The sequence below is a fragment of the Rhinoderma darwinii genome, chromosome 10 (assembly GCF_050947455.1).
Source record: "Rhinoderma darwinii isolate aRhiDar2 chromosome 10, aRhiDar2.hap1, whole genome shotgun sequence".
Classification (NCBI taxonomy): Eukaryota; Metazoa; Chordata; class Amphibia; order Anura; family Rhinodermatidae; genus Rhinoderma; species Rhinoderma darwinii.
Window position 1 is genome coordinate 57,405,691 of NC_134696.1, and position 25,998 is coordinate 57,431,688.

The following is a 25,998-nucleotide window of genomic DNA, read 5'->3' on the forward strand; positions in this document are numbered from 1 at the left end:
ACGCTGCATGCTATTGTTATAGTGGATTTTTTTCCATAGGCTTCTATACAGGACTTTAAACGCTATTAAACATTATTGAAATGCTGGTGTTTTTTTTACTTGCATTTTAAAATGGTGAAATAAAAAGTTATGCGAAGGAGGCCTAAGGCCAGGATCACACACAGTTTTGATTCCGTTTTTGTGGAAGTTTTTAGCTTAGTTTTTTGAGTGAAACACAGCAATGAACACAAAAGAAAAGAGATGCATCAATCTTTTCCTTATACCTTTCCTTCCTTTTGGCTCAAAATACTGAGCCAAAAAACGGCATCATAAACTGGGTGTGTAATCCTGGCCTATAGGGGATTTACCACTGGAGATATTTATTGCAAATCCACAGGGTATCCCACCTCTGGGACCTGCTTTTACCAAGAGAAGGGAAGTCCCCTGACACCCACTAAGCCCGGTGTGGTGGCCACTGGCCTCCACATCCTGGTGGAAAATAAATGGAAGGTGGCCATGTTCATAACTTTCTCCATTCTGGTCTATAGTGCACAGAAGTGGGACCTGCACCTATTAAACATTTATGACATATCCTGTGAATATACCATAATTATCTTTAGTGGGAAAACCCCTTTAAGTTTAGAAAGTTTAGAAGTAACGCAGAATATCAATCCCAAAATACATTGACGTTATGAATCTCTAGCCAATTGCTAAAGTTAGACTTGTGCACACTGAATCCATTACACCTAAATGGTATTTTCTAAGGGCTGGTTTACACAAGCAAATGTTTCCCATAACGAGCGCCGAACAACAAGTTTATCGACGCTCGTTAACAGGTAATTTGACATGGGCCGATGCTTTCTGTATGGAGACGAACAATCATCATACGATTCTTCGGTCCCCATCAGATTGCATCATTGTTGGCAGAGCATCCCCTTTACACATGGAGAGATGTACTGCTGACAAAGATGATTTTGTAGGCTGCAAAACAATGTGATAATTAAATGAGCGATCGTTGGCTCGTTAGTCCGCTGATTGCTGCCCTGTTTATACGGGCCAATAATCAGCCGAATGGCCCCTAAAGGGTACCTGTCATTTCATTTGACTTTTGAGGATAAGCTACCATGTGTTTGTACCTGTACCTATTTCTGCACATTGTATGACTTTGATTTTGTAGTTTTTAGCAGTTTACCCCTTTGAATCCTATATCTGTAGTTTGCATTTCTCTCTGAGCTGGGGGATGGATACTAGCAGCCATTCACTATACACAGTAAGAGGAGAATCTGCTCCATAACTTTCTCTCTCACTCAGAAACAGCCCCAGGATCATGCAGGATATACAGTATATAGAATAGTACTGACCTGTACTGATGTGAATAAAGTGCTTTGGTTGTGATAAAAAGTTTCTATGTCTGTCATTCTGCTGTTATCTCCTGCACTTCCTGCTCACTCTTCCCCCTTCCCCTCTCCATAGGCTTCCATTAACATGTATAATCGGATACATGAGCTGCAGACCAACTCAAGACGAATAGAGCTGAATTTTCATAGTGAAAGTTAGTTTAACCCCTTAACGCACCAGGACGCACCGGTACGTCCTGCATTGAAGTGCTTTAAGGCACAGGGACGTACCGGTGCGTCCTGGCTAAAAACTGTCACCCTGTCAAATGACAAGGTGACAGAACTGCATCTAAGTGATTAGACCGCACGCTATGGTTGCTAATGACAACCATCGGCACACGCGGGTGTTCCGATGGTTGCTATGGCAACCATAGCCTAACAATCGCTTCCTAATAGGCTTGCTGTCAGTGAATAGCTGACAGCTCTAATACACTGCACTATGTAGGTAGTGCAGTTTATTAGAATAGCGATCAGGGCTTCATGCCTTCAAGTTCCCTAGTGTGACACAAAAAGAAGGTAAAACAAGTTAATAAAAATGTTGTAAAAAAGTTTAAAAAAAATAAGTTTCATGAAAAGTTGCAAAAAACACTAACAGCCTTTTTTCCTATAATAAGTCTTTTATTATAGGAAAAACAGAAAAACATAAAAAAAAGTACACATACAGTGGAGGAAATAAGTATTTGATCCCTTGCTGATTTTGTAAGTTTGCCCACTGTCAAAGACATGAACAGTCTAGAATTTTTAGGCTAGGTTAATTTTACCAGTGAGAGATAGATTATATAAAAAAAATAAAAAAAAAATCACATTGTCAAAATTATATATATTTATTTGCATTGTGCACAGAGAAATAAGTATTTGATCCCTTTGGCAAACAAGACTTAATACTTGGTGGCAAAACCCTTGTTGGCACGCACAGCAGTCAGACATTTTTAGTAGTTGATAATGAGGTTTGCACACATGTTAGATGGAATTTTGGCCCACTCCTCTTTGCAGATCATCTTTAAATCATTAAGATTTCGAGGCTGTCGCTTGGCAACTCGGATCTTCAGCTCCCTCCATAAGTTTTCGATGAGATTAAGGCCTGGATACTGGCTAGGCCACTCCATGACCTTAATGTGCTTCTTTTTGAGCCACTCCTTTGTTGCCTTGGCTGTATGTTTCGGGTCATTGACGTGCTGGAAGACCCAGCCACGAGCCATTTTTAATGTCCTGGTGGAGGGAAGGAGGTTGTCACTCAGGATTTGACAGTACATGGCTCCATCCATTCTCCCATTGATGCGGTGAAGTAGTCCTGTGCCCTTAGCAGAGAAACACCCCCAAAACATAATGTTTCCACCTCCATGCTTGACAGTGGGGATGGTGTTCTTTGGGTCATAGGCAGCATTTCTCTTCCTCCAAAAACGGCGAGTTGAGTTAATGCCAAAGAGCTCAATTTTAGTCTCATCTGACCACAGCACCTTCTCCCAATCACTCTCAGAATCATCCAGATGTTCATTTGCAAACTTCAGACGGGCCTGTACATGTGCCTTCTTGAGCAGGGGGACCTTGCGGGCACTGCAGGATTTTAATCCATTACGGCGTAATGTGTTACCAATGGTTTTCTTGGTGACTGTGTTCCCAGCTGCCTTGAGATCATTAACAAGTTCCCCCTGTGTAGTTTTCGGCTGAGCTCTCACCGTCCTCAGGATCAAGGATACCCCACGAGGTGAGATTTTGCATGGAGCCCCAGATCGATGTCGATTGACAGTCATTTTGTATGTCTTCCATTTTCTTACTATTGCACCAACAGTTGTCTCCTTCTCACCCAGCGTCTTACTTATGGTTTTGTATCCCATTCCAGCCTTGTGCAGGTCTATGATCTTGTCCCTGACATCCTTAGAAAGCTCTTTGGTCTTGCCCATGTTGTAGAGGTTAGAGTCAGACTGATTAATTGAGTCTGTGGACAGGAGTCTTTTATACAGGTGACCATGTAAGACAGCTGTCTTTAATGCAGGCACCAAGTTGATTTGGAGCGTGTAACTGGTCTGGAGGAGGCTGAACTCTTAATGGTTAGTAGGGGATCAAATACTTATTTCTCTGTGCACAATGCAAATAAATATATATAATTTTGACAATGTGATTTTCTTATTTTTTTTTAATATAATCTATCTCTCACTGGTAAAATTAACCTAGCCTAAAAATTCTAGACTGTTCATGACTTTGACAGTGGGCAAACTTACAAAATCAGCAAGGGATCAAATACTTATTTCCTCCACTGTATGTGGTATCACCGCGTCCGTAACGACCCAAACTATAAAAATATCACGCTATTTTACCCGTACGGTGAACACCGTAATTTTTTTTAATAACAAACGATTACAGAATCGCTGTTTGTTAGTCACTACCCCTCGCAAAACAGAATAAAAAAAGGGATCTAAAAGTTGCATGTACCCCAAAATGATACCATTAAAAACTGAAGCCCGTCCCGCAAAAAACAAGCCCTCCCGCAGCTTTTTTGACGGAAAAATAAAAAAGTTATGGCTCTCAGAATATGGTGACACAAAAAATAAACTTGAAACAAGTGATTTTATCGTGCAGACGCTGCAAAGCATAAGAGAAACGATATACATCTGGTATCGCCGTAATCGTACCGACCCGCAGAATAAAGTAAAATTGACATTAATAGCGCATGGCGAACGCCGTAAATTTTTTTTTATAAAAAACATCAGATTTGCATTTTTTTGGGCACCTTGCTTGCCAAAAAAATTAAATACAAAGTGATCAAAAAAATCGCATGTACCCCAAAATGGTACAAATGAAAACTACAGATTGTCCCGCAACAAATAAGCCCTCACACAGCTCCGGTGGAGAAAAAAAAAAAAAGTTCTGGCTCTCAGAATATGGCGATGCAAAATGTGCAGAGTGTCCAAAAGCGGATAAGATCTGGCACCATTTATCAGTGCGACACCGGCCACATATCTGCAGATTATTATTTATTTACCCCATTATTACACCCTCTTATTATGCCCCTGATGTACTCCGCACAGATTACATATGCCCCCCACATCATAAACTTAAATAGCAGCAAAACGCCAAACAGAACTACTACCAAGCAAAATCTGCGCTCCAAAAGCCAAATGGCGCTCCCTGCCTTCTGAACCCTACAGCGTGCCCAACGGGCAGTTTACGTCCACATATATGGCATCGCCATGCCCGGGAGAACCCGCTTAACAGTTTGAGGTATTTGTCTTCAGTGGCATGAACTGGGCACAAAATATTGTGCACTAAAATGGCATATACCTGTGGAAATTTGCAATTTTCACTTTGCACCATCCACTGAGCATTCATTTATTATAGAAAAAAAAAACCCTGTGTGGTCAAAATGCTCACTACACCCGTTAATAAAATGCCTTCAGGGGTGCAGTTTCCAAAATGGGGGTCACTACTTGGGGGTTTGTTTTACTATTTGACCTCAGAGCCCTGCCGTTGTGGGCTAATGCTGCGAAAATCACCAAAATAGGTCTCACATGCGCCTTTCACGCCTAAGCCCTGTCATATATCCAGGCAAATGATAAATGCCTTGAGGGGTGTAGTTTACAAAATGGGGTCACTTCTCAGGGTTTTACACTCTACTCTGGTACCTAAGAGTGCTCTGCAAATGCGACATGGCGCCCCTACACCAGTCCAGCAAAATCGGTGCTCTAAAAGCCACATGGCACTCCTTCCATTTTGAGCTCTGCCATGTGCCCAAACAGCAGTTTAGGGCCACACATGGGGTATTGCCATACTCGGGAGAAATTGGGTAACAAATTATGTGTGTTTTTTTCTAATATTACCCCTTGTGGAAAAAAAATTGGGTGCAAAACTACATATTTTTTGGGAAAAAAAAATACTTTTTCATTTTCACTGCCTCATTCTAATACAATCTATGAAACACCTGTGGGATCAAAATGCTCAGTACACCCCTAGATGATTACCCTGAGGGGTATAGTTTCCAAAATGGAGTCACATCTCAGCGGTTTCTACTGTACGGGTACCTCAGGGGCTCTGCAAATGCGACATGGCGCCCAAAAAACAATCAACCAAAATCTACATGCCAAGTAGCACTCCTGCCATTCTGAGCCCTGTGGTGTATCCAAGCAGCAGTTTATGACCACATGTGGGGTATTACCGTACTCATGAGAAATTGGTTTACAATTGTTGGGGCGCTTTTTCTCCTTTATTCCTTGTGAAAATGAAAAAAATTCAACATTTAAGTGGAAAGAATGTAGATTTTCATTTTCACTGCATAATTCCAATAATTCAGCAAAAAAACTGTGGGGTCAAAATGCTCACTATACCGCTAGATAAATTCCACGAGGGGTATAGTTTCCCAAATGGGGTCACTTTTGCCGAGTTTGCACTATTTTGGCCCCTCAGTGGCTTTGCAAATGTGACATGGGGCCGCAAAATTCGAGCTCCAAAAGTCAAATGGCGCTCCGTCCTTTCTAACTTCCGCCATGTGTCCAAACAGCAGTTTATTACCACATATGGGGTATTGCTGTGCTCAGAAGAGTTTGCTTTACAAATATTGGGGTGTTTTTTTTCCTTTATCTATTGTAAAAATGAAAAAATCTGAGCTAAAACGACATTTTATTAGAAAAAAATTTAGATTTTCAATTTCAGGGCATAATTCCCTTAAGTTCAGCAAAAATACTGTAGGGTCAAAATGCTAACTATACCCCTAGAAAAATTCCTTGAGGGGTGTAGTTTCCAAAATGGGGTCACTTTTGGGGAGTTTCCACTGTTATGGTCCCTCCAGGGCTTTGCAAACACGACATGGCACCAAAAACCAATGCAGCAAAATCTGCGCTCCAAAATCCAAATGGCCCTCGTTCCCTTCTGAGCCCTGCCGTGGGTCCAAACAGCAGTTTATTACCACATATGGGGTATTGCCGTAATCGGGAGACATTGCTTTACAAATGTTGGGGTGCTTTTTCTCCTTTATTCCTTGTAAAATCTAAAACATCGTATGTTTTTTCAGAAAAAAAGTAGATTTTCATTTTCACAGACCAGTTCCAATAAATTTAGCAAAAAACCTGTGGGCTAAAAATGCTAACTATACCTCTTGAAAAATTCCTTGAGGGGTGTAGTTTCCAAAATGGGGTCACTTTTGGGGGGTTTCCACTGTTTTGGCACCACAAGACCTCTTCAAACCTGACATGGTGCCTAAAATATATTCTAATAAAATAGAGGCCCCAAAATCCACCAGGTGCTCCTTTGCTTCTGAGGCCGGTATTTCAGTCCATTACCACACTAGGGCCACATGTGGGATATTTCTAAAAATTGCAGAATCTGGGCAATAAATATTGAGTTGCAACCTTCTGTGTGAGGGTATGTTCACACGGCCAAATTTCAGACGTATACGAGGCGTATTTTGCCTCGTTTTACGTCTGGAAATACGTCTCAAATACGTCGGCAAACATCTGCCCATTCATTTGAATGGGTTTGCCGACGTACTGTGCAGACGACCTGTTATTTACGCGCCGTCGTTTGACAGCTGTCAAACGACGACGCGTAAAAATACAGCCTCGTCAAAAGAAGTGCAGGACACCTCTTTGGACGTTTTTGGAGCTGTTTTCTCATAGACTCCAATGAAAACAGCTCCAAAAACGGACGTAAAAAACGCAGCGAAAACGGCGTGAAAACGCCGCGAAAAATGCGAGTTGGTAAAAAAACGTCTGAAAAGCAGGGTCTGTTTTCCCTTGAAAACAGCTCTGGATTTTCAGACGTTTTTGTTGACTACGTGTGAACATACCCTTACAGAAAAAACTGTATTACAAATGAATTTAGTAAAAAAAAATTTAAATTTGTAAATTTCACCTCTACTTTGCTTTATTTCCTGTGAAATGCCTAAAGGGTTAAAAAAAAATCTGAATGTGGTTTTGAATACTTTGAGGGGTGCAGTTTTTAAAATGGGGTGTTTTATAGGGGGTTTCTAATATATAAGGCCCTCAAAGCCACTTCAGAACTGAACTGGTCCCTGAAAAAATAGCCTTTTGAAATTTTCTTGAAAATGCGAGAAATTGCAGCTAAAGTTCTAAGCCTTGTGAGGTCCTAGAAAAATAAAAGCACGTTCAAAAAACGATGCAAACATAAAGTAGACATATGGGAAATGTTAACTAGTAAATATTTTGTGTGGTATTACGATCTGTTTTACAAGCAGATACATTACAATTTAGAAAAATGCAGATTTTTGCAAATTTTCTCAAAATTTTGGTGTTTTTTACAAATAAATATTGAATTTAACGACGAAATTTTTTCAGTATCATAAAGTACAACATGTCACGAGAAAACAATCTCAGAATCGCTTGGATAGGCAAAAGCATTCCGGAGTTATTACCACATAAAGTGACACATGTCAGATTTGCAAAAATCGGCTGTGTCCTGAAGGCCAAAACAGGCTGTGTCCTTAAGGGGTTAACAGAGGAAGGGGGAGCAGGAAAACAGCCAGATAAGAAATGAAAGAGGCTTGTTACTCTGCTAAGACATATTACAAGGTTTCTTATAATCACCTGTACTATACATTTATGCAAAGTTTGTTGAAATGACAGTGCATATTTAACCCCTTCCCGCCCAATCACGTGCAGTTACGTCAACAGCGCTAATGTGTTAACGCCTTCTCACGTAACTGTACGTGATGGTGATGGAGCAGGCTCAGAGGCTGAGCCAGCACCATAGCCAGCGGGTGTCAGCTGTATATTACAGCTGACATCCCGCTGTAATGACCAGGATTGGAGCTATGCTCCAATAAACCCCTTAGATGCAGTGATCGCTGCATCTAGGTGGTTTCCCAGCCTGTCGGCATACCTGCATCGCGTTCACCGGGATGCCGGTGGTTGCTATGGCAACTGAAGGCCTAACAATGGCCTCCTGGTCTGCAAAGCATGCATACAAAATGATTACATCTGAGCTAAAGCTGTTGTATCCTTAACAATTGACTTTCTATGCGCTGGTTACAGTAAGAAAGCATGGTACTTATAAAGGGGTTACAATGTCCTGCTATAAACGGCTTCATTTTTGTCAGAACCAGCCACCAGTATAATGTTATAGGAGTATTTGTTATATGACTTTCTCTAATAGCATTTAAGAACATTCTTTGTAGTACGCAACTGTGTTATGCTAAAATAAGTCTGATAGGCTTGGATTCACACACAGAATTTTGCTTCATTTATTGTGGTGTTTTTCATTTGTGGGTTTCACTTTGTACCATATAATTTACTGGGAAACTGAAATAAAAATCTTTGCGGGGTGGAATTGGAAAAAAATTCCTCCATTGCTTTTTGGGTTTTGATTTTACAGCTTTCACCATGCGGTAAAAACAACAATGTAACATTATTTCGCTGGTAAAAAACCATCCCTGCTATACCAAATTTATATCGTTTTTTTTTTATGTTTTACTACTTTTACATAGAAAACACTATTTGTTAAAAAAAAAAATGGTGTCGCAATATTCTGAGAGTCCTAACTTTTTTTTCTTTGTACTGTCATTTGAACGGTGTGAGGGCTTGGTTTTTTTTGGGACGAGCTGTGGTTATTGTTGTACTTTTTGTTGTTGATTTTTTTGGTACATACGATATTTTGATAATTTTGTTATGACGTTCACCGTACAAGTTAAATAATGTTATATTATAATAGTTTGGATTTTTACAGATGCGGCAATACCAATTTTGGGCATTTTTTTTTACATTACTTTAGAAGAAAAATGGGAAGGAACTTTCAATGTTTTTTTTATTTTTTGCACAATACTAAAAACTGTATTGAACAATTTTTTAAATTTTTTATAAGTGCGATCGTCAGATCTAATGTATTGCAGTGTATTGTCATTTTTACCGGCTCCTATTAAGCCATGTCAGAGGCAGGGCTTAATAGGAGCAGAAAGATGGCAGACCTGGGAGCCTTCACAATAAATTAGAACTGAGCTATAAATTAGTAGTAGATATTGTTCAGATTTCTTACCCAACTGACCGTCCTGGTTATTGTCTGAGGACTTAAAATAAACCTTATTAATGATTTGTTCATGAACTGACCAAGGTAAGTGCAAGCCTCCATTGTCTTCATGCCCATTTGCTACTTAATTCTGTAAAAAAAAATAATATAATATTAAAATAAATATACAGTGCCCACCAAAAGTTACGGAACACCCTCATAACTTTTGAACGGCTCGAGGTAGAGGGTTGAAATTTGGTGGGATTTAATTGGTTCATAAAATCTACCAGTTAACGCCCAAAAAAAAACACCACCACCACCCCCTTGGGGGCGGTGGGGTGGGCGGGAGAAGCAAAATCTTAAATAGCACAGGGGGGGGGGTCGAGTGGGGGCACATTTGCAAGCTCTTTTCAATACGAAAACAATGCCGCAATCGATTTTGAGATAGGATTAGATTTTGAGATACGATTACGTAACGATACGTAACATGATTTTGTTGTGTTTGTTGTGCTCCAGTCGAGATAGATGTATGAGGATTATCATGTACAGTGAGCAGAACATCTAAAGCTTTTTCATCATTACTTGCATGTTTGGGTCTTCCAGATCTTGGTGCGTCTTAATTGAACCGGTTATTTCGCAAAGATGAACAGTTCTTTTAACAGTTATGAAATTGTATCACGGATAGGATAAGTGGCATTGAATAAAGCCGCTACTTCTCGGTAGGTTCTTATTTTTTTCTTCGCCACAGAGCGATTGTAATAATACGTACTTTGAAGTCACCTTGATGTGACATTCCCAAGCTCACACACGCACGCCCACACACATTTAGGATTTTACCCACACGGTACATTTTGGGTAATGCTAACACCATGGCGGTAGCCGATAATGAAGATGATAACTTTAACTGGTTCCCGACTGTGTTTTTACGGCCAGCGGTCAGGGTCCTTAAAACCCGAGCCATAGACTTTTTACGGCTCGGGTTTTAACTTGCTGCCCGCGCGATCAGGCAGTTGAGTGTCGGGTCTCCGGCTGTCAGTGACTGCCGGGGACCCTGAAGAGAAGATAGAAGCAGCTTTCGTTGCTTCTATCTTCTCCGATCTCTTTTACACAGCGCTCAATGAACGCTGTGTATAGGAATAGAGACAGCAGCAGCGGTGCAGTCTCTATTCCTCCCGGTGATCACGTGACTGGTCACATGATCGCCGGGTGCCGTTACTGACAGACTGCTGCTGGGTCTTACTAGACCTAGCACAGCCCTATTAGTGACAATCGTCATTTTGAGAGGGATGATTTCCCCTATAATTGGGGCTGCTGTGCAGCCCCAGTTACAGTGGAAAAACATGGTGTAAAAGAAAGAAAAAAAATATATAAAGTTCCCCAAAGGTATTTTTTGACCTTTGAGGGACAGACTATAGTAATAAAAAAAATAGTAAAGTAAAGTGCAAAAAAAATTAATAATAAATACACATAAAATACCCACACCAAAAAAAAACGTTCCCCCCCGCCAATCATTGTTGTAACGCTAGCGCTGACCCAATTACCCTAATATAGACATGTAATATATTAAAATTTACGGTAGACAATGACGATCACAAATAAAAGGTCTATTTTAGGGTATGTTCACACGGCCTATTTACGGACGTAAATCGGGCGTTTTTGCCCCGAATTACGCCCGAAAATAGCGCCTCAATAGCGCTGACAAACATCTGCCCATTGAAAGCAATGGGCAGACGTTTGTCTGTTCACACGAGGCGTATATTTACGCACCGCTGTCAAATGACGGCGCGTAAATAGACGCCCGCGTCAAAGAAGTGACCTGTCACTTCTTTGGCCGTAATTGGAGCCGTTATTCATTGACTCCAATGAATAGCAGCGCCAATTACGGCCGTAATTGACGCGGCGTTCAAGCGCCTGCACATGCCGGTACGGCTGAAATTACGGGGATGTTTTCAGGCTGAAACATCCCCGTAATTTCAGCCGTAACGGACGCCCTCGTGTGAACATACCCTTAGGGTAAAACTATGTTATTACCAAAAACAATAGCTGAAACTTAAAAAAGCTTATTTTTTTACTATTATTTTCAAACTTTATGAATAAAAATTCTAAAATAGCAAAATGGATGTGTATAAAAACGATAAAAAAAGAAACCTGCATTGTCTACGGTAAAAACATCGCAAAAATCACGTCGTTAGCCCAAAAAACAAAAAAGTTATAGCCATTTAACTAACACGTGCTAAAAAGGGCTACGGTGTCTGATCCTGAAGGCTCAAAATAGCCCGATCCTGAGTTTCAGTTAAATATCTCAGCTTTTAAATGAGCCCCCACTCGACCCCCCCCCCCCGTGCCATTTAAGATTTTTCTGCCCCCGCCAATCCGACCGCCCCCAAGGGGGTGGTGGTGGTGGTTTGTTTTGGTGTTAACAGGTAGATTTCATGACCCCATTAAATCCCACCAAATTTCAACCCTCTACCTCGAGCCATTCAAAAGTTATGAGGGTGTTCCGGAACTTTAGGTGGGCACTGTATATATATATATATATATATATATATATATATATATATATATATATATATATATATATTAGTCCTTCTCATTTAATTAGAATATCATCAAAAAGTTAATTTATTTCAGCAATTCAATTCAAAAAGTGAAACTCATATATTATATAGATTCATTACACAGACTGATCTATTTCCAGCATTTTTTTTATTTTAATGTTGATAATTATGTCTAACCTAACCTAAAATTTGGTGTGTCAGAAAATTTGAATATTACATAAGCCCAATTCAAAAATTATATTTATTTATTTTTAAACTCGTTTTATTGAACAATAAACACAATACAATTAGTGTATCAATAGAGAAATAATAGCATCACATCATGCGTACATATATTGAATAAAATACATCGAAGAGATAAGAAACGGAGTATCCGATCACACCGGAAACAATACTTAATCTCACACATTTGTAAAGTGCACAGCATAAATCAGGATGTTACAAGGAAATCTAATACATATTGTATGGAAAAACTTAGTATAACTGAACTTCCGCACATATGATTTTCGTACTTAACAACTGTAAGGCTGGATTCACACGACCTATTTTCAGACGTAAACGAGGCGTATTATGCCTCGTTTTACGTCTGAAAATAGGGCTACAATACGTCGGCAAACGTCTGCCCATTCATTTGAATGGGCTTGTTGATGTACTGTGCAGACGAACTGTAATTTACGCGTCGTCGTTTGACAACTGTCAAACTACGACGCGTAAATTGACTGCCTCGGCAAAGAAGTGCAGGACACTTCATTGCAACGTAATTTGAGCCGTTCTTCATTGAAGTCAATGAAGAGCAGCTCAAGATTACAGTCGTCAAAGACGCCTCTCATAATACGAGGAGCAGCATTTACGTCTGAAACGACGCAGCTGTTTTCAGACGTAAAAGCCTCTCATCGTGTGCACATACCCTAAGGGTATGTGCACACGGTAGCTGGCTTTTACGGCTGAAACGACAGACTGTTTTCAGGAGAAAACAGCTGCCTCGTTTCAGCCGTAAAAGCTCCTCCTCGTATTATGCGAGGCGTCTGTGACGCTCGTAAATCTTGAGCTGCTCTTCATTGAGTTCAATGAAGAACGGCTCAAATTACGTTGCAAAGAAGTGCCCTGCACTTCTTTGCCGAGGCAGTCAATTTACGCGTCGTCGTTTGACAGCTGTCAAACGACGACGCGTAAATTACAGGTCGTCTGCACAGTACATCGACAAGCCCATTCAAATGAATGGGCAGATGTTTGCCAACGTATTGTAGCCCTATTTTCAGGCGTAAATCGAGGCATAATACGCCTCGTTTACGTCTGAAAATAGGTCGTGTGAACCCAGCCTAAGGGGGCAGCCCACTGGATCAGGCACTAGACAGGCACTTTTGGCACAGTAAGAACAGACTACAGTCTAGTCACAGTGTGGTACTACCGGACTCAGCCAGTTTTATTAAGTAAAAAAGCCGTAGCAGAAAACAAATGAATACATAAAGTAAATCCTAGGCTGTCTGGCCACTAACTAAACATGCAGTTCCTAACTACAAAGAGCTGAGCCTAGAGCTCCAACTCCCAAACACAACACCACAGTTGCTTTACTCACATCCAGCTTTCCCAGGAGCCGAGAGAGACTGTGAACTCTTCCTCTGTTTAAAGCACACCTCAGCTGTGCAGGTAATTAGCCACAATGCAATACCTGAAGTGGCTAGTGGAATAGGAAAACTCCCAACTCTCCCAATTCCAACAACCAGGCCCTTTTACACAGGTTTTACAGAAAACCCTTGAGCAAGGAAAACACATTTTCCTTCTAGCTCAATACCCTGGCTGTTTTATAGGACAGGAACCTGGGTGAGATGTACACTCCGTCCACTACTTTTCCCCTGGTCCTGTCACACAACATATTATAACATCCCGAGCATCAAGCAGAGCACTATATATAGGACACGAAAGCAGCAAAACACTAAAGATCAGAGGAGAGGCCCGCTCTCAATGATCTCGGAGGCAATAGGGCCAGGGAGGAGGAATTCCAAACATCCCAGATCATCTGGAATTTTTGGGGACAGCCTCTATGAGTATATACCGTTCTCTGATATGGAATTGTTGCGTTTATCAATTGTATCCATTGGGCACAGGTAGGAGGTCTATCTCCCATCCATCTAATCGCAATAGCTTTTCGAGAAAAAAATAATGTTTCCCTAAGGAAGATCCTGGTATAATGTAACCATATTGACTCGTCTAATAGACCCAGAAGACAAACCTCAGGGGTGAAAGGCACCGCGATCCCCAGAAGAGATGACAACTTCGATATTACATCCCCCCAGAATGACTGAACATATGAGCAGTCCAATGCCATATGCCTGAAGTCAGCCTGTGGTTCCGAACACGTATGACATCTAGGGCGTTGGAGTCTGCCCATTTTATTGAGACGTGTTGGGGTCAAGTAACATAAATGTAAAAAGTATAGTTGAGTCATACGATTGTTAATTGCAGGTGATACAGAAAGCGGAGACGCCAGTGCCTCCTCCCATTCCTCCACAGATAAACCTGGAATAAGGGATCTCCATCTGGTCTCAGAGACCAACTGTGTAGAGTTCAATTTGTGTCCCAAAACATATGTGTATAATGTGGATATGATGCCCCTAGGGCCTTGTGTTATAAATATGCCGATCAAGGGATAGTCAGACATTGGGCATGATATACCCGGAAACTGGCTTCGCAGAGCGTGCCTTAACGGCAAATATCTGTAAAATGATGAGCGTGGTATGTGGTATAATTCCTGTATCTGTGTAAATGATCGAAGAGTCCCGTCACTGTACACATCCCCCAAAGTCTCAACACCATGTGAAGACCAAAACACAGAATCCGTAAGCAAAGAGATATGAGAAAACATAGGGTTCCCCCAGAGAGGCACCGTAGGATGAAGGCCGTGGTAGTGAAATATCTCCTTAGCCGCCCTCCATACCTGAATAGCCAACTTGTGAAGTAGCAGTAAATGGCGAGGAAACAGTCCTGGCTTCTCCAGGACCGGCCATAATGTACAGAATCCCCAAATAGTGCGCTAGGTAATATTCAACAGTGCTTGGATTAAGATGTTGAGTCCAGACATGAAGGAAGCGGAGTTGGCCAGCCAAGAAGTATAAATAAAAGTCTGGAAGGGCCATGCTCCCCTGAGTTTTCGACCTTTGTAAAATATTCACACTCAATTTATGTCTGGATTTAGCCCATACAAATGAAGTCAACAGGGACTGTAATTTGAAGAAAAAGGACCTAGGAATGGGACCTGAGGCATGTTCAAGGAGGTATAAGCCTTTCGGGAGGAGAATTATTTTAATTAAGTTGATGCGTCCAGGAACAAACAGAGGCAAAGCACCCCAAATCTTATATTTGGATTCAGTATACTCTAGCAGAGGGTAAATATTTTTTGCATGGGATTTATTAGCGCATTTAGTAATATAAATACCTAGATATTTAAAATCCTTCACCACTAGGTTAAAGTACTCAGCAGGCCAATCAGATTCCCATAAGGTCATCAAAGCAGATTTTCCCCAGTTTATGTGGAGTCCCGAAAATGGTGCAAATATATCCAAGAGATAAATAGCTCTACACAAGGACGCGTCCGGATCTGCCATAAATAAAATAAGATCATCTGCATATAAGTTAACGCAATCCTCCCTCTCTCCACAAGAAATCCCACGGAAAACAGTATATTGTCATATGCGAAGTGCCAAAGGTTCAATTACCAATGCAAACAGCAATGGCGATAAGGGACACCCCTGACGTGTACCCCTTCCTAAATTGAAAAATGAGGAGCATTGACCATTAATTAAGAGGTTAGCCTTTGGTTTCTTATACAGAATAGATATCCACCTAATAAATTGAGGGCCAAATCCAAATGTCTTAAGTACTGTAACTAAGTAAGGCCATTCTACTGAGTCGAATGCTTTAGCTGCGTCCAGGGAAGCCATGGCCAACTTTTCATTATTAGCACTACCCAACTGAGCAATGATCTGTACCCTGCGGATGTTTTCCGTGGTGCTTTTACCAGGCATAAAGCCTGACTGATCAGAGTGAATAATGCTGAGAATAGCCAGTATTTTGGTTAATATTTTGTAGTCTACATTCAAGAGGGATATAGGCCTATACGAGCCGCAATCTAAGGGATTTTTATCAGGTTTCAGGAGCACCACAATGGTAGTCTCATATAGAGATTCTGGGAGCTCGTTTGAACTAAGCGCCTCCTGAAACATATCAAGGAGAGTCGGACACATGTTCTCTAAGTATCTAGCATATACCTCCAGTGGGAGACCATCAGGTCCTGGGGGTGTACTCTCCACCCATATCTATAATCTGCACCTGGGTTTTGTATTCCTAAGCATAAGGGGGAATGATCTGATAATCAGCATAACGTACATCTGCCACTGCCACGGAGACCGATCGTGTGCCAAAAATATAGTCTATACGTGACCAAAAATGATTTTTAATACAGAAATGTTGGCCTACTGAAAAGTTTGTACAATACGTGCACTCAATACTTGGTTGCGGTTCCTTTTGCATGAATTACTGCATCAATGCGGCGTGGCATGAAGGCGATCAGCCTGTGGCACTGCTGAGGTGTTATGGAAGCCCAGGTTACTTTGATAACGGCCTTCAGCTCGTCTGCATTGTTGGGTCTGGTGTCTCTCATCTTCCTCTTGACAATTCTCATAGATTCTCTATAGGGTTTAGGTCAGGCGCGTTTGCTGGTCAATCAAGCGCAGTGATACTGTGGTTATTAAACCAGGTATTGGTACTTTTGTCAGTGTGGGCAGGTGCCAAGTCCTGCTGGAAAATGAAATCAGCATCTCCATAAAGCTTGTCGCAGAGGGAAGCATAAAGTGCTCTAAAATGTCCTGGTAGACGGCTGTGTTCACTCTGGACTTGATATAACACATTGGACCAACACGGTCGCTCAGTGGTCCAAAGTCCTGTTTTCAGATGAAAGTAAATTTTGCATTTCATTTGGAAATCAAGGTCCCAGAGTCTGGAGGAAGAGTGGAGAGGTAATCAATCCAAGTTGCTTGCGGTCCAGTGTGAAGTTTCCAGTCAGTGATGGTTTGGGGAGCCATGTCATCTGCTGGCGTTGGTCTGGCTGAGGTTTTCGGCATATCAATCCCCTAATGTCACTGTCCATATATATAAGTGACGTTAAAACTGATCTTTTTACGTTTATGGGGGCGTCGGGCCGTGAAAATGACCGAAAATTGAACATGCCAGTATTCACAGGCCATTAAAAACAAAAACGGTTTTGTGAACACACCCGTAGAACTTCGTTTTGAAAACGGCCGTGACACGCCTGTTAAAAAAAAATGGATTTCACACGGCCGTTTTTAACGATTGTGTGAATATAGCCTATGGGAAAGCATAATCGTATTTAGCCGCAAAATAAAGTTGACGTTTTTACCACACGGTGATAGCCGTAAAAACAAAACTCAAAAAAACAAGGAGGAATCGCAGTTTTTTCCAATTTCAGCCCGCAAAGATTTTTGTTTTCAGTTTCCCAGTACATTATATGGTATTTTAAGTGGTATGAATAGAAACTACAACTCCGCCCGCAAACAATAATTCTTATAAACTCTATTGACCGAAAAATAAGAAAGTTAGGGCTCTTAGAAGGCGAAAATGAAAAACAAAAACAAATGGATCAGTCCTGAAATGGTTAATTATTTTCTCATTTATGACCACATGTGGGGTATTGCCGTACTTGGGAGAAATTGCTTTGCAAATATTGGGTGGCTTTTTCTCCTCTATCCCTTGTAAAAATTAAAAAATTGAACATTTTAGTTGAAGAAATATTGATATTCATTTTCACGGCCTAATTCTAATAAATTCTGCAAAGTATCTGTGGGGTCTAAATGTTCACTATACTTAGATAGATTCCTTAAGGGGTTTAGTTTCCCAAATGGGGGTCCCTTTTGGGGTGTTTCCACTGTTTTGGTCTCTCAGGGGCTTTGCAAACACAACATGACACCCGAAGACCATTCCAGCTAAATTTGAGCTCCAAAAGCCAAATAGCGCTCCTTCTCTTCTGAGCCCTGCTGTGGGTCCAAACAGCCATTTATTACCACCATATAGGGTATTGCCGTAATCGGGAGAAAACGCCCAAATGTTGTCGTTTTCTCTTTTATTCCTTGTAAAAATGTGTTCTAAGTTTTCTCAGAAAAAAAGTAGATTTTCATTTTCATGGCCTAATTCTACTAAACTCCAAGAAAAAACGCTAACAATATACCAAGACAAATTCCTTGAGGGGTGTAGTTATCAAAATGGGCTCACTTTAGGGGGGTTTCCACTGCTTTGGTCCCTCCAAGGCGCTGCAAACGCTATATGGCACCTGAAAACCATTCCAGCAAAATTTGTGCTCCAAAATCCAAATTGCGCTCCTTCCCCTTTGAGCCTTGCCGTGGGTCCAAACAGTAGTTTATTGCTACATATGGTGTATTTCCGTAATCGGGGGAAATTGATTTACAATGTTGGGGTGCTTTTTCCCCTTTATTGCTTGGAAAAATTAAAAATTTCTGTTTTTTCAGAAAGAAAGGAGTTTTTCATTTTCGCAGACTAATTCAAATAAATTTAGCAAAAAACTTGTTGGGTCAAAATACTAACTATAGACCTAGATACATTTCTTGAAGAGTGTAGTATCCAAAATTGGGTCATTTTTGATGGGTTTCTACTGTGTTGGCGCCACAAGACCTATTCAAACCTGACATGGGGCCTAAAATATATTCTAAAAAAGAAAGGCCCCAAAATCTACTAGGTGCTCCATTGCTTCTGCGGCCTGTGTTTCAGTCCATTAAAACAATAGGGTTCACATGTGGGATATTTCTAAAAACTGCAGCACCTGGGCAATAAATATTGAGTTGCATTTCTCGGCTATAACCTTCTGTGGTACAAAAAAAAAAATGCATTACAAATGAATTTCGGCAAAAAAAATTATTGTTATTTGTAAATTTCACCTCTACTTTAACCTGTACTTTGCTTTAATTCATGTGAAACGCCTAAAGGGTTAAGATTGGTTCTGAATGCAGTTTTGAATATTTTGAGGGGTGCCATTTTTAAAAATGGGTTGATTTATGGGAACTTTCCAATATATAAGGCCCTCAAAGCCACTTCAGTACTGAACTGATCCATAAAAAAATAGGTTTTGTAAATGGTCTTGAAAATGTGAGAAATTGCTGCTAAAGTTCTAAGCCTTGTAACACACTAGAAAAATAAAAGGATGTTCAAAAAATGATGCCACCATAAAGTAGACATATGGGAAATGTTAACTAGTAACTATTTTGTGTGGTATTTCTATCTGTTTTACAAGCAGAAACATTTAATTTGAGAAAAGTTTGACATTTTGGAAATTTCCTAAAAAATTTTGTGTTTTTCACAAATAAATACTGAATTTATAGACCAAATTTTTTTCACTATCATAAAGTTTAATATGTCACGAGAAAACAATCTCAGAATTGCTTGGATAGGTAAAAGCATTCCAAAGTTATTACCACATAAAGTAACACGTCAGATTTGAAAAAATTGGCTGTGTCCTGAAGGGGTTAAACAGCTTTTACATGAAAATACTGAATCAAATAATAGAGAATAATATATCCCCAAGCTTAGCATCTCCAACTCTATCCTTAGATACACCCTTAACTTTTTTTGAAGTGCATTAAAATGTGTCATGGTCAATACAGTCTCACGCCATCCAGTAAAAAAATGTGTATGTTAACATATGCATTTTTTTTTTTTTTATAACATGGAAGTCTAGGGGCGATGGATGGCTGACAGATGGTATACGTCATATGCATACTTTTTTTAACATGTTGGTTTAACAACTCACGCCACACATCTTGGGATATGTCGGTTTAGAAATAAGTTAAGGAAGGACATATCAGTACTTGACAGACGGCTGAGAGACCTGATTTAACTTTTTATTAAAACTAACACAATTAGGGCCAGTTCACACGTTGTAAAGTTTATTTACGTAAACGCTGCTTATTTGTTGCAGAACTCAATAGGGAGGTAAATCCCGTAACAAATAGCAGTTCTTGCGGTTTCTTTTGCGACGGGTTCACAGCGACCCTGCTGCAAAAAAACGCAACTCAGAAAACAAAAAATATATTATACTTACCTAGGAGTCTGTGTTTCACCCTCCTGGGATGACGCTTCATCCCATGTGACCACCGCCTCAGCCAATCACAGGATGCAGCAGTCTCCTGGGAAGAGAGGTCATCCCAGGAGGCCGGTGTGTTAAGTGATGCAGTTTTTCGCAGCGGACATTCCGGGCAAAAAACTGCACCAGTTTGGTGCGGTTTTTCGCATGGAATTCCCTGCGGCGCACAGGGCAAATATGTTGTGTGCTTTTACGCAGCATATCTGCCCCGTGTGAACTCTTGCCTTAACCCCTTCAGGACTGAGCCTGTTTTGGCCTTCAGGACGAAGCCGATTTTTCAAATCTGACATGTGTCACTTTATGTGGTAATAACTTCGGAATGCTTTTACCTATCCAAGTGATTCTGAGATTGTTTTCTCTTGACATATTGTACTTTATGTTAGTGAAAAAATTTTGTCAATAAATTCAATATTTATTTATAAAAAAACACCAAGATTTGGAGAAAATGTGCAAAAATTTTCCATTTTTCTAAATATAAATGTATCTGCTTGTAAAACAGATAGTAATACCACACAAAATAGTTACTAGTTTACATTTTTCCATATGTCTACTTTATGTTTGCATCGTTTTTTTTTAACATACTTTTATTTTTCTAGGACGTTACAAGGCTTAGAACTTAGAAATACTACTACCAAGCAAAATCTGAACTCCAAATGCCGCTCCCTCCCTTCTGAAGCCTACAGCACGCCATACAGCCCCCTGTAGATAACGCCATACAGTCACCCCTGTAGATAACGCCATACAGTTCCCCCTGTAGATAACGCCATACAACCCCCCTGTAGATAATGCCATACAGCCCAAAACCCCTCTGTAGATAACACCATACAGCCCCCAGTAGATAACGCCATACAGCCCCAAACCCCACTGTAGATAACGCCATACAGCCCCTCTGTATATAACGCCATGCAGCCCCAAACCCCCTGTAGATAACGCCATACAGCACCCCCTGTAGATAACGCCATACAGCCCCCCTGTAGATAATGCCATACAGCCCCAAACACCCCCTGTAGATAATGCCATACAGCCCCCCTGTAGATAACGCCATACAGCCCCCCTGTAGATAATGCCATACAGCCCCAAACCCCCCTGTAGATAACGCCATACAGCCCCCCTGTAGATAACGGCATACAGCCCCCCTGTATATAATGCCATACAGCCCCAAACCCCCCCTGTAGATAACGCCATACAGCCCCAAACCCCCCTGTAGATAACGCCATACAGCCCCCCCGTTGGTTACGCCATACATTTATCTGAATGGGGTGGTTTCTGCAGCAGGTATGTGGATTTCTGCAAGTTCCATTAACCCCTTAAGGACGCAGCCTAGTTTGGGCCTTAAGGCTCAGAGCCCATTTTTTAAATCTGACATATTTCACTTTATGTGGTAATAACGTCCGAATGCTTAAACCTATCCAAGCGATTCTGAGATTGTTTTCGCGTGAGACATTGGGCTTTATGTTAGTGGTAAAATTTGGTCGATATATTCAGTGTTTATTTGTGAAAAATTGCAAAATTTAGAGAAAAATTTGAAAAAATAGCATTTTTCCGAATTTAAATGCATGTGCTTGTAAAACAGATGGTTATACCACCCAAAATAGTTACTAGTTCACATTTCCCATAAGTCTACTTTAGATCTGCATAGTTTTTAGAGCATTATTTTATTTTTCTTGGACGTTACAAGGCTTAGAACATAAACTGCAATTTCTCATATTTTTAAGAACATTTCAAAAGCCTTTTTTTTAAGGTACCTGTTCAGTTCTGAAGGGGCTTTGAGGGGCCTATGTATTAGAAACCCCCATAAAACACCCCATTTTAAAAACTAGACCCCTCAAAGTATTCAAAATAGCATTTAGAAAGTTTTTAACCCTTCAGGCATTTCACAGGAATTAAAGCAAAGTGGAGGTGAAATTTGCAAATTTCATTTTTCTTGCTGAATTTCAATTTTATTCTATTTTTTTCTGTAACAAAGAAGGTTTTACCAGAGAAACACTACTAAATATGTATTGTCCATATTCTGCAGTTTTTAGAAATGTCCCACATGTGGCTCTACTGCGCTCGTGGACTAAAACACAAGCCCCAGAAGCAAAGAAGCACCTAGTGCATTTTGGTGCTTCTTTTTTATTAGCATATATTTTAGGCAGCATGCCAGGTTTGGAGAGGTGTTGAGATGCCAAAACAGTAGGAATCCCCCAAAACTGACCCCATTTTGGAAACTGCACCCCTCAAGGAATTCATTTACGGTTATTGTTACCATTTTGACCCCGTAGTTTTTTCACAGCGCGTATTTGAATTGGGCTGTGAAATTAAAAGAATGACAATTTTTCCAATTAGATGTCATTTTTGATCAGAATTTCTTATTTTCACAGGAAACAAAATGCCCCATTTTGTTGCCCAATTTGTCCTGAGTGCGGCAATACCCCATTTGTGGTGATAAACTGCCGTTTGGGCCCATGGGAGGGCTCAGAAGGAAAGGAGCGCTATTTGTTCTTTGGAGTCCAGATTTTGCTGGATTGGTTTTCGGGTGCCATGTCGCATTTGCAGAGCCTTAGAGGTATCAAACCAATGAAAACCCACCAAAAGTGACCCCATTTTGGAAACAAAACTCCTCAAGGAATTTATTTATGGGTGTTGTGACCATTTAGACCCCACAGTTTTTTCACAGAACTTATTTGAATTGGGCTGTGAATTTTAAAAAAAAAACTTTTTTCCAATAGGATGTAGTTTTGGCTCAAAATGTCTTATTTTCACAACAAATAAAATACCCCATTTTGTTGCCCAATTTGTCCTGAGTACGGCAATATCCCATTTGTGGTGATAAACTGCCGTTTGGGCCCATGGGAGGGCTCAGAAGGAAAGGACCACCATGGGGCCTACTGGGAATTTTCTGGTGCTAAGTCATGTGTGCAGAAGCCCCTGAGGTATCAGTACAGTTGAAACCCCCGAGAAGTAACCCCGTTTTAAAAACGACACCCTTAAGGAATTCATCTAGAGGTGTAGTGAGCATTTTGACCCCACAGGTATTGTGTAAAAGATAATGCGCAACAGATGGTGCAGAGTGAGATTTGCAATTTTCTATATATATGCCATGTCAGTGTCCGATATATTGTGCCCAGCATGTGCCACCGGAGACATACACCCCATAAACTGTAATGTGGGTTCTCCCGGGTACGGCAATACCCTACATGTGGCTGTTATTAGCTGCCTGGGCACACGGCAGGGCTCAGAAGGAAAGGACCACCATTTGGCCTACTGGAGCTTTTCTGGTGCTAAGTCTTGTACGCAGAAGCCCCTAAGGTACCAGTACAGTTGAAACCCCCGAGAAGTGACCCTGTTTTAAAATCTACACCCCTTAAGGCATTCATCTAGAGGTGGAGTGAGCATTTTGACCCCACAGGTATTGTGTAAAAGATAATGTGCAGCAGTTGGTGCAGAGTGAAATTTGCAATTTTCTATACATATATGCCAATTCAGTGTCCGATATATTGTGCCCAGCATGCGCCACCGGAGATATACACCTCATAAACTGTAATATTGGTTCTCCCGGGTACGGCAATACCCTACATGTGGCTGTTATCAGCTGCCTGGGCACGCAGCAGGGCTCAGAGGGGAAAGATGAGGAGGGGTAAGCTGTGCGAAGTGCATCAGAGCGAGTAAAACTGGGGTAAATTAAAAATAAAGGGATGGATGATAAATTTTAAAACACTTTCATACAGAGCTCTGGTTTTTCGGGACACGTGTCACATTGATATATTGTGTCCTTCCTTATCCCCCTCTTATAGCAGACTTTGCACCTCTTTTGACTTTTTCCCTTCTTGCCAGTTTGGGGAACTTCTCCTAAAAAGTGTTGCCCTGGTACGATGCGTGTGGCCTCGCTTCCAGAAGTACTGTAGGGCTTCAGGACTTGATCTGACAAGTCCACCCCTCCCATGTACCTATTGTAGTCCAGGATGCAGTCTGGTTTGGGGGTTTCTGTACTGTTACCTCGTACAGGTACATGGGTACTGGTGTGGCATCTCCCTTGTCTTGTACTTGACACACAATATGTTGCTGCTAGAATGTGCCCAGCTCTCACTTCTTCTTGTTTGCCCAAGCAGAGTCTTAGGGAGGCCTCTCAGATTTCTTCTAGCAGTGCCGCATGCCGCAGGACTTCTGGAAAGAGGCAGTTGAAGAGTTGGACGCTGGTATAAAAATTATCCAGGTAGAGTTGGTAACCCTGGTCCAGCAGTGGGTGCACCAAATCCCACACAATGTTTGTATTAACTCCCAGTAAATGGGGGCATTCTGGGGGCTGAATACTGGTGTCCTTCCCTTCATATATCCTAAATTTGTAGGTATACCCTGATTCACTCTCGCACAGCTTATACATCTTCACACCATACCTTGCCCTCTTACCCGGCAGGTACTCGCGGAATTGAACCCTCCCTTTAAAATGTACCAAGGACTCATCAATGGAAATACACTTCTCCGGGGTGTATGCTTGGGAAAACCAGGCACTGAAACGGTCTAATAGGGGTCTCCGTTTATACAAACGGTCAAAACTGGGGTCATCTCGGGGTGGGCACGGCTCATTATCAGTATAATGTAAGAAGCAAAGTATTGCCTCATTTTTATTTTTTAGTTTCCAGCTCCGTTCTGAAGTTGCTTTGAGAGGCCCATATATTAGACACCCTTATCAAACACCCCATTTTAGAAACTAGACCCCTCAAAGTATTCACAACAGCATTTAGAAAGTTTATTAACCCTTTAGGTGTTTCACAGGAATTTAGAGCAAAGTAGAGGTGACATTTAATTTAATTTATTAGGCACCATGTCCGGTTTGAAGTGGTCTTGTGGTGCTAAAACAGTGGAAAACCCCCAAAAGTGACCCCTTTTTGGAAACTAGAGACCTTGAGGAATTCATTGTACTTTTCATGGGGTGCATGCGGCTTTTTGATCAGTTTTTATTCTATTTTTAAGAGGCGTGCTGACTAAAAAACAGCAATTTTACTATTGTTTTTTATTCTATTTTTTTTACAGCGTTCACCGTGCGCTATAAATGACACATTCACTTTATTCTGCGGGACGATACGATTACGGCGATACCAGATGTTTATAGTTTTTTTATGTCTTATGGAGTTTGCACAATGAAATACATTTTGTAAAATATAATTTACTTTTTGTGTTACCTTATTCTAAGAGCCAGAACTGTTTTATTTTTTCATCAAGAAAGTCGTGCGAGGACTTATTTTTTGCGTAACGACCTGTAGTTTCGATCATTACCATTTTTAGGTACATGCGACTTTTTGATCTCTTTTTATTCCATTTTTTGGGAGGTGAAGTGACCAAAGAATTGTGATTGTGGTACGGTTTATTATTATTTTATTTTACGGCGTTCACCGCGCGGGATAAATAACGACATTGTTTTGTAGTTCAGGACGTTACGGACGCGGCGATATCAATTATGTATAGTTTATTTGTTTATTTATATATTTTTATTAATAATAAAGGACTGATAAGGGAAAAAGGGTGATTTTTACTTTTAGCACTTTTAAAACTTTTATTTTCTTATTTTTACACAACTTTTTTTTTACTTTTTCCCACTAGGGGACATGAGGGCAGGAGGCCCTGATCGCTATTCTAATACACTGCACTACATACGTAGTGCAGTGTATTAGAGCTGTCAGTTGTTCACTGACAGCAAGCATAGTGGGTCCTGACTTTGTCAGGACCCACTAGGCTTCCGTCGATGGCGTAGCCAGAGTCCATTGTTAGTGTTCTGGTTGCCATAGTAGCCATCGCGGCCCGCTATCGTGTAGCAGGCCAGCAATGGCAGCTTAACCCCTAAGAAGCCGCGATCGCTATTGAACGCGGCTTCTAAGGGGTTAATCGGCGGGGACCACCGCGATCGGTCCCTGCAGACTGAGCTGTGATAGCCTGCTGTCGGAAACAGCAGGTATCACAGCTCAAACACGCGCCG

At 41.0% G+C, this 25,998-nt stretch overlaps 1 protein-coding gene across 9 annotated transcripts in view; it reads right to left on the minus strand.

The window, feature by feature from the left end:
* Positions 1–25,998, minus strand: part of SYNGR4 (synaptogyrin 4) — a 126,482-nt gene that overhangs the window by 98,315 nt on the left and 2,169 nt on the right. For 7 of the 9 annotated variants that reach the window (XM_075839961.1, XM_075839960.1, XM_075839967.1 and 4 more), the window contains exon 2: positions 9,354–9,474. The exons of 1 other annotated variant lie outside the window; for it this stretch is intronic. In XM_075839961.1, the coding sequence (XP_075696076.1) occupies positions 9,354–9,461 (108 nt within the window). In that variant the 5' untranslated portion in view covers positions 9,462–9,474. Of the gene's footprint in view, positions 1–1,340; positions 1,541–9,353; positions 9,475–25,998 lie in introns of those variants that run through there. One more of the 9 variants, XM_075839963.1, reaches the window with a different exon arrangement.